This window comes from Ctenopharyngodon idella, chromosome 7 (assembly GCF_019924925.1).
Source record: "Ctenopharyngodon idella isolate HZGC_01 chromosome 7, HZGC01, whole genome shotgun sequence".
NCBI lineage: Eukaryota > Metazoa > Chordata > Actinopteri > Cypriniformes > Xenocyprididae > Ctenopharyngodon > Ctenopharyngodon idella.
Genome location: NC_067226.1, coordinates 3,834,906 through 3,844,647, shown reverse-complemented (window position 1 = coordinate 3,844,647; position 9,742 = coordinate 3,834,906). Strand labels below are relative to the sequence as shown.

The window sequence follows — 9,742 nt, the reverse complement described above, 5'->3', positions numbered from 1 at the left end:
TTTTCTTTTTAAAAAACAAAAACAAAACACAAAAGCCGAGGGGGGCAAATGGAAATAAACATATTAAGATGAAGTTAACATGGTAACATATAAACATGATGAAGTTAACTTATAGTCCGATATATAATCCCTTCATAAAAATAGGTCCTTATATATCGTGGCTGTTTAGTCGCTTTTACATTTTCTAATTATAAAACGAACTCGAATGGACAACTCATATTTTAGGGCCAGAAAAGTGGTTTGTAGTTTGTGAATTTATAATTATGAATATTTGTTATTTTACTAAAAGAAAATTAAGTATTTATCATTTTTTAAAAGTGTATATTCTGGAAAACCACACGTCACGTTTCTAAAAGAAAAGACAAAAAAAAAAGGTTCACATGTTTTTTCAACTTCCAGCTAAGATTTTTTTTTAGTGACGTCTTTAAATAGGCCCTTATAAAAAGGAGGTACCAATCTTTTCTTGACCAATGGGAAGTCACGCTGGGCGGGTCTATAATCTGACTGAACGAGAAGTTGTCCAATCAATGGACTCTGGGTGTCGTCACGGTTTAAGTATTTGCGCGTTTCCGCCAGTCTACAGTCCTTTGTAATAATGTCGTCTGAACATGAAGATAGGTAAGATAACGTGTTCCAAGATTTTTTTTTGCTTATGTAAGGTGATGATCGTTTTATGGGAAATGTTTAGTCAGCATTATCTATTTCACATGATTAATTTGATAATATAGAATATTTGTCTTCCGTTGGCGTTTCAAAAACTAGCATTATCAGCCGATTTAGCACGTTGGTTCTCTCCCTGTTCCCGCCTCGTAAAAAATACCCAGAAAAGTGTTTTTTCACCATGTAGTGTAGGTACCAGACGTTTTACTTTAGATTATACTCGCAATGTTTATTGAAGAGTCTTTTCAAATGGTTTTTGTATCGTCTATTCGACGTTCCGTTAGAATGCCGGTTCTTGTGACGCAACGTGTCTCACGCGCTTGTTCAGTTCCTCGTGTAACCGGCGCGTCCATGCGGCACATGGTCGCTCCCTTTTCCTCGTTTGAAACAGTTTATCTACATTTTAATCGTTTTTTGTAACGTACTTTACTTGAGATCCCCGTATCGGGTGCCATGTAATATTAAAGATATATTTTGTTCGCAGATGTAGGCCTAGAAATGAGAAAATATGTAGGGCACATGGCCTTTCCTGGGCTAGACAATAGAGTGTTCTTGCAGTGTAGGCCCAAGGCCTATCCTCACAGGCCTCTTTTATTAAAGTGTATAGAAGTGATAAAGATGCTATTTATTCTTTTAAATTTTTAAAAGATAAGCGGAAATTATGTCGTCGGTGAAACGATTAGTTGTATACTGTGGGTCTAGAAATAAATGTCTTCATGGATTGGTTTAATGAGTTGACGCACGGTATTATTTTATACCGCTCTTATAAGCTACTACGTTGTAACGATCGGTGTTTTTTTTTTTTTTTTTTCCGACGAATTACTGGAGCCACGTTGTTAATGGCGCTGGTGGAAAATGGCGGCCTCTTGGTCATTTTCTTAATTTACGATGTCAGTGTCTTAAAGAAATGCAAAATCGCTATTTAACTATTAACGTTACAAATGATAAAAATCGTAATCCAAACCGGTGTGCGAAAAAGGAAATATTAGGCAGAATGACAGCAACGGTAACCGTTTAACGTTACTTTCATTTTATGGAAAATGATCCAGTGCAAGTGAATAATGGCTGAGGCTTTCATTTTGACCCCCCCACACAAGTTGAGTTTGACTAAGTTTTCGTTTTTACACGAACTCTCCCTTTTAACGTAGGCCTTTTAAACATTTAACAATAGATTTAATATGTATGGGACGTTTGTGTGTAACTTAGATAAAACCCAACACTATAGGGGGCTGAGTGACTGAAGTATTGGATAAAATCTGATCAATTGCTGTTTTAGTCCTTTAGCTGCTTTTTCACATCTCACCACTTTAGGCATCATAATGTGAAATGAGTTTTACATAAAAGCTGTACTAATTACATTCTCTCATTTCAGACCCAGAGACAATGGCCCTGAGGGGATGGAGCCAGATGGTATCATTGAGGTTGGTATCTCTTAAGAACCATTTAATGTTTCTTTAATTATATTGATATGAAATAAAATAAAATAAAAATTCTATTTATTTTTAAATCAGCGGCAACTAAAATTTTTATTTTCTTAAACAGAGTAACTGGAAGGAGATTGTTGATAGTTTTGATGATATGAACCTACGAGAGGCTCTTCTCAGAGGAATCTATGCTTACGGTTTTGAGAAACCTTCTGCCATTCAGCAGAGGGCAATTCTCCCTTGTATCAAGGGTATGTAACATTTTGTTCATCTATAGTTAGTCATTTTAATTATTGAATCATAAGATCAGTTTATTCACACCCTTATCAACTGGGCAAGGCTGTGTCTGTCAGTGACACTCTGACCTATATCTGGTAAGGGCAGATGAAATAAAGCCCATACTCATCCCAGTCAACTCAACACAGTGAGGCATAGACTGTTTCATGCTATGGGCACAATCTGCCGCCATACTTTCTAGTGTTGTCATGATACTGGAATTTTGATATGATACCTTGAAAAATATTGATATTTGGTACATTTTCTATACCACAGGGTAAACTGCCATACAGATTTTTATCACCATTTTTGTTAATTTGGGTAATTTTGCTGCAATAGCTTTCACACAGCACAGGGAGGCTTTATTTAAAACTGAACTAAGTTTCCAAATAAACAAATTGCAAACAATAGCGCAAATAAAGAGACAAATGACAAACTTCAAGTGTTTCAGGTGGGTCTAACAATAGTATTTGGTTAAGAAATACAGAAATTAAAGTAATTGTAAAATAAAAAACACTGGATGGTCTTCACTGTTAAAATTGAATGCAAGTTAATCCTTACAATGAAAGTTACAAGAGCAGCAAGTGATTTCCTTAATTCTGTTATGTTTTTTGATTAACGTGACAGACAGCAGCGGGTTTATTAGGTTGCTATCACTTTAAGAGCTTGTATGTGGAAACGCATGCGCTGTTCCCAAACTGACTTTTTAACTGAACAGGCCTACTCTCCAAGATGGGCATTTTGACGTAATGTTGTGTGTATTTGACTGTTTAAGCGCAATACGCCATGATAACCAAGTCAATTTGGTACTCGTGAGCTGTTGAGTGGCTTTATGAGAGCGTCACTTATAGATCAGTGGTCTGAGCGCAAAACCTGCGGGAATGACTAAAATGATGCGCAAGGCAAGCTCTCTGTCAGAGAGAAGAGAAAGTGAGAACATGCAGCTAGTATTGGTATATTGATACTGCAGAAAAGGAATATTGGAATCTTTTCAGATATTTCAGTATTGATGCATATCGAAATATTTGTTTTTGACAACACTAGTACTTTCAACATTACTTTTTAACATTACACCCAGTTTGAAACTCCATGTGGCTGAATGGCCATTGGTTAATCTGTAATTTTCTGTCTATAGGGTATGATGTCATTGCACAGGCTCAGTCTGGCACAGGAAAGACGGCCACATTTGCTATCTCCATTCTGCAGCAGGTAGATGTGGAGCTGAAGGCTACACAAGCTATGGTTCTGGCTCCTACCAGAGAGCTGGCCCAGCAGGTGAGAAGCATTACTCATTCAGGTTTGCTGTAGCACACAGGTTCTGTCTTTGTCATCTGTGTCTCTAAAGGAAAAGTGTGGAAAGTGAGCTTCAGTTAACCATGTCCCTTATCAACTGGGCAAGGCTGTGTCTACCAGTGACACAAAGTCCTATATCTGTTAGGGGCAGAGAAAATGAAGGCCATATTCATCCCAGTCAGCTCAACACAGTGAGACAAAGACTGTTTCATGCTATGGGCACAGATACTTATCCTAAAATTATTTTATAACCTGGTTCACCAGCCATTTTGTTTGTTGTGCAGTGGCTCAAGAGCACAGGTGGTGGTTCAGATTGAGTTTTTGTTATTGCTAAAATGTCTGTCGTCTTCAGATTCAGAAGGTGGTCCTGGCTCTTGGAGACTACATGGGGGCAACCTGCCATGCTTGCATTGGTGGCACCAATGTCCGTAATGATGTTCAGAAGCTTCAGGCTGATGTGCCCCACATAGTGGTTGGGACCCCTGGCCGTGTGTTTGACATGCTTAACCGCAGATATCTCTGTAAGTACAGATGGCCACTTGTTTTAGTGTACTATCTTGTTTGAGACTTGTCCTAGCATTCATTGCAATAAACTGAACAGGTAGTTGAGAAAACAAAGGTTGACACTTGTTTTACTATTTCAGCTCCTAAATATATAAAGATGTTTGCACTGGATGAGGCAGATGAAATGTTGAGCCGTGGTTTCAAGGACCAAATCTATGAGATCTTTCAGAAGTTGGCCACAGATACTCAGGTAAGCTAATACATTTCCACTTACTATTTTCTTGGTGCCCACACCAAAGTACCCTCTCCTACCAGCTTTCTATGCTGAATTGGGAATCATGATCTTTGGTAGAGAAATGTAACTGCTTTCCACTATGATTGGGCTCTTGGGTCCCTCTTCATAACTATTAAGCAGCTGACATTTCATACCTTTGAAGTATGTTTTTAATTGCTGTGCAGTTTGTTGTAACTTTAAAATAGATGAAAGCTGGCATAGTATTCAATTCAAATTTATTTGTATAGTGCTTTTTACAATACATATAGTTTCAAAGCAGCTTTACAGAAAATGCATAGTCTACATTACAATTTAGTGATCTGTTATCAGAGGTGACTTTATCCAAGTAATGTATTTCAGCAATGTACATATAAAAATCACAGTTAGCTAACAATGTATTAATTTAAGGTAGAAACAATGAGCTCATTGAAGTAATAAATGCATGTTGAAAACTTCTTCCGCACCTTGATCAGCTTAGCTGATTGCGGTAGATTTGATCACAATTAATGTAAATTTGTTATATGCATCTTTAGGTTGTAGCTGGTGTTTTTTTTTTTTTTTTTTTTTTTTTAAAGCTGTAACCTTGTTTTTCCTAGGTGATTCTTTTGTCTGCCACCATGCCTCAGGAGGTGCTGGAGGTGACTACAAAGTTCATGAGAGATCCTATTCGTATCCTAGTTAAGAAAGAAGAGCTGACCCTTGAGGGTATCCGGCAGTTCTACATCAATGTTGAGAAAGAGGTGAGACGAATTTTAGGGTAGAGAAAGGAATTACTCAAATCTGTTCATTTTGTTATTTGTCCAGTTTACAGCTGTTTGTGACTGAAGTTGTAATGCTGTTTTGTGATGATCCCCATGCGTGTCAACTGATCCCAGACTCACTGCAGTGCTCAATGTCTGATAAGCGTTTTGCTTGGCAGTGCATTTTGAGCCTGTAGGACTCTGGGAACATGATCATAACTTGAGTCTGAAAACAGCACCACCTAGTGACAGCTTTTTTTTTTTTCTCCCCTCACTCTCTCCATTTGCTAAGCTGTTTTCTCTGTCTTTCAGGAGTGGAAGTTGGACACATTGTGTGATCTTTACGAAACCCTGACCATCACTCAGGCTGTAATCTTCATCAACACTCGCCGGAAGGTGGACTGGCTGACTGAGAAAATGCACGCGAGGGACTTCACTGTTTCTGCACTGGTGAGTAATGTGTAACGTGTTGGTGTGCGTGTATAGTCTTCCAAAATGCCTTATGTGTGGCTTTTTTTTTTTTTTTTTTTTTAATAAATATAACTTTGCACTCTGACTTCATAGCATGGTGACATGGAGCAGAAGGAGAGGGACATCATCATGAAAGAGTTCCGTTCTGGATCCAGCCGAGTCCTCATCACTACCGACCTGCTGGTAAGCAACCTTTCATCTTCCTCTTTACCCACAGTTCTGAGATGTCACACCAAGGATCCCTCTTCCACCAGCATTCTGTGCTGTGATGGGAATCAAGTTCTTTGGGAGATTATTCTAACTGCTCTCCACAGTGACTGGGTCGCCAAGTCCCTCAACACGACTTTAAAGCAGTTGACATCTACGTTTTTCAAACACAATGTTGCTTGTAATTAAGCTAGTTGACCACTTTTGTTTTTGAATCGGTTACGGTTGCTGACTATACTCATTTACTTTATAGGCAAGAGGCATTGATGTGCAGCAGGTTTCCCTGGTTATCAACTATGACCTTCCAACCAACAGGGAGAACTATATTCACAGGTGAGTCTTAAGAGCTTTTTTTGTGGTGATGGTTGTCTGATTCGTGCATTTGTGGCTGTTGTGTAATAACGGTGCTTTATTTGTGTAGAATCGGCCGTGGTGGACGTTTTGGTAGAAAGGGCGTCGCTATCAACATGATCACCGAAGATGACAAGCGCACGCTCCGAGACATTGAAACCTTCTACAATACTACTGTGGAGGAAATGCCCATGAACGTTGCTGATCTGATCTAAGACCCCTTCCTCATTCTTTCCTCTTTCCCTATTCTTTTTTTTTTTTTTTTTTTTTCTCTCTTCCCTTTAGTCTCATTCCAACCTACATCCCTTTTCATGCAAATCCCTCACAAATTAAGACTCTCAGTTCTGAGGGGGTGATTTTCATAAACCCAGTATGTTGGCCACATCATTGAACTCTCAATTATTCAGAATGAATACTCAATATTCATAAGGCTCATTTAGTCTTACCCATTTTAAATGGTGCCATCTACTGATCAAGAGGCGTTGCAGGGCTTATTTGCATGTGTGGTGTAAATGTTAATGCACTGACTGGCATAATGGATTGGAGACATACCCTGCTTTTCTTGATAGTGTTGGGTTAACCATATTTGAGATGTGACTTTAAATTTACAAGTTTCTTTTGTTTGGTTTTTTGTTTTCTTTGTTTTTTGCACAGGGCAAAGGATGTAAACTATGTAGTGATTCATGTTTTATATGGAGGACTTGGACTTTTATTCCAAATTGCAAGTCACTGCCATTTCCTTTTACAGAAGCATCTGAGTAGGTTAAGATCTGCTTTATTTAAAAAAAAAAAAAAAAAGAGAAAAAAAAAAATTGCTTCAGTCCAAAAGGAAGTTGGTTAGTGGGAACAAATCAGATTCTACAATTGCAAATTGTGGTCAAGTAATTTTCTCAAGCTGTCCAATTCTTCTGTTACATCTTTTGTGTTGTCCTGTATGCGTGGCTGTAGCTTTTTTGATTTTTGTAAATAGGCTTTACTCTGGCGGGATGAGTGGCTGAAGGCATTAGAAGTGAATTTGGAATGGTTGGTATGGCTGGTTAATGACCCACCATTGTATTGCCTCAGATTTTCTCTGCATCAAAGTCCTATTGAGGAGTGTTGCTCCTATAACCTACCTCACCAAACTGTGTTGGAGGGGTCTAAATATGTAAAGGACCAAACTGCAGTAGTAGAGTATATAGAGATCATTATGTCTTCGTATTGTTCAAAAAAATGCCTGTCTTTTGTTGGGTGGGTTTGGATGTAGGGTTTACATGTGGGGTGGTCAGTGCTATTTTTTTAAACAAATTTATTACAAATGTGATAATTATTAACCTTTTTGAGACAGAAGCCATGTATTAAATCTTTTCTACATTGGACTCTGTATAGTATTTATTTTAATGGTCTGAAATAAAGGTATTTCCCATTTTTAACATGCTAAGTTGCCTCTTACTCGTTCATTGTTTGTTTGTGGTTTTTTTTTTTTTTTTTTTTTTTTTTTTTGCAACAAATCAAATACAAATGAACTTTAACCCCCAGTTTCACAGACAAGGCTTAAAGTAGTCCTAAACTAAAATGTAAAATGGTCTAACAATGTCACAGCTATTTTGTCAAGATGCACATCAGTAATGTGGTGGGGTTTTTTTGTTTTAAATTATTCTAGGGTACGTTTAATTGAACTAGTCTTAGTCTAAGCCCTGTCTGTGTGAAACCAGGCCTAGATGTAATGCTTCTATGGTCCTTTTTCCTGGTTGAGCTTGATGATTTTCTTTTGAAGCTCAATGTGTCAACTTTTTGCTATTTGTGTTTATCAACATTCCAAATGCCATGTTTCTGGCCTCTGGCTGTTTGATGGTAGACATGATAAATGTACAGTAACTGCTGAACATGTCATTAAAGGGAAGTGAAAATTGTTATTTACTCAGCCTCAAGTTGTTCCAAACCTGTATGAATTTCTTCTGAACACAAGATGTTTTGAAGAATAAGGGTAACCAAACAGTTGTTGGGCCCCATTGACTTCCATAGGATGGAGAAAAAGAAAATACTATGGAAGTCAATTGGGCCTATCAACTCTTTGGTTACCCATATTCTTCAAAATATGGAACTTTTGTGTTTAGAAGAAAGAAATTCATACAGGTTTGGAACAACTTGAGGCTGAGTAAATGACAATTTTCATTTTTGTATGAAACATCCCTTTAAAAGGTTAGTTCACCCAAAAATGAAAATTCTTTTGTTACTCGCCCTCCATGTTGTTCCACACCCATAAGACCTTCGTTCATCTTCAGAACACAAATTAAGATATTTTTGATGAAATCCAAGAGGTATATGACTCGTCCATAGACAGCAATATAACCACTACTTTCAAGGTCCAGAAAGGTATTAAAGACATCATTAAAACAGTTGACATAACTGCAGTGGTTCAACCTTAATTTTATGAAGCAATGAGAATACTTTTTGTGCACAAAAATAAAACAAAAATAAGGACTTCATTCAACAATCTCTTCCCTGTCATTATCCTTATGCAGTAAGCACAGTGAAGGCTTCTGTGTTTACGTCCGAATACCGGCTCAGTATTGGCCAAAGCTGCACATGTGAGCAGCACGACGCATGGTTATGATGCTGACCCAGGAGCCGGGCCAATAACGAGTTAACGTTTTGACGTAGAACCTGGAAGCACTGGACGTAAACAATGTATGAGAATGACACAGAAGAGAAGAGATTGTTGAATAAAGTTTTTGTTTTGTTTTTGCGCACAAAAAGTATTCTCATCGCTTCATAAAATTAAGGTTGAGCCAGTGCAGTCACATCGACTTCTTTAACAATGTTTTTAATACCTTTCTGGACCTTGAAAGTGGTGTTTGTATTGCCGTCTATTGATGAGTCATATGCTCTCGGATTTCATCAAAAAATATCTTAATTTGTGTTCTGAAGATGAACAAAGGTCTTACGGGTGTGGAACAACATGAGGGCGAGTAATAACAGAATTTTCATTTTTGGGTGAACTAACCCTTTAAATCTACATTAATGACAACAGGAATGATAGGTCCTGTAACTTATGATACCACAATTAATGTTTTGAATTTAATAAATGTTATACATTTTGCTGGAACATTTGATACATTCAAATATTTAGGCTGACATTTAAAATTATGTAATGGCATTAGTTGTGGCCTAATGGTTAGAGAGTCAGACTTGTAACCTGAAGGTTGTGGGTTTGATTCTCAATACTGACAGGAAATGACTGAGGTGCCCTTGAGCAAGGCACCTAACTCCCAATCGCTCCCCAGGTGCCCACAGCAAAACGGCTGCCCACTGCTCCAGGTGTGTGTGTTTACTACTCACTACTCCTAATGTGTGTGCACTAAATTGGATGGGTTAAATGCAGAGGACAAATTCCGATTATGGGTTACCGTACTTGGCCTTCACACGTGCATGCAATTGCATATCTGTTTGAATTAGTTTTAACAAAAACTAATAAACCTAATGTGAGCATAGTTTTCAACAGAGGTGGGCAGAGTATCCAAAAACTACTCAAGTAAAAGTACAAGTACTTATAAAAAATA

General features: G+C 37.8%; 1 protein-coding gene and 1 non-coding gene across 3 annotated transcripts; both read left to right on the top strand.

Annotated features, from left to right (window-relative positions):
* Window positions 1-500: 500 nt before the first annotated feature.
* Window positions 501-7,620, top strand: eif4a1a (eukaryotic translation initiation factor 4A1A). Of its 2 annotated transcripts, none has more exons than XM_051899222.1 (11): window positions 501-618; window positions 2,033-2,081; window positions 2,203-2,335; window positions 3,496-3,635; window positions 4,006-4,174; window positions 4,298-4,407; window positions 5,028-5,171; window positions 5,484-5,621; window positions 5,736-5,825; window positions 6,103-6,182; window positions 6,271-7,620. In XM_051899222.1, exons 1-11 carry the CDS (start codon window positions 596-598, stop codon window positions 6,413-6,415), a joined length of 1,221 nt encoding a protein of 406 aa, XP_051755182.1. In that variant the 5' UTR covers window positions 501-595; the 3' UTR covers window positions 6,416-7,620. The 2 variants fall into 2 exon arrangements, with proteins under 2 accessions (XP_051755182.1, XP_051755181.1); XM_051899221.1 differs by lacking the exon at window positions 501-618 and adding an exon at window positions 1,707-1,756.
* LOC127516855 (small nucleolar RNA SNORD10) lies at window positions 5,269-5,405 on the top strand. The gene has a single exon (XR_007931102.1). It is a non-coding gene; the product is annotated as a small nucleolar RNA SNORD10 (small nucleolar RNA).
* Window positions 7,621-9,742: the final 2,122 nt, after the last annotated feature.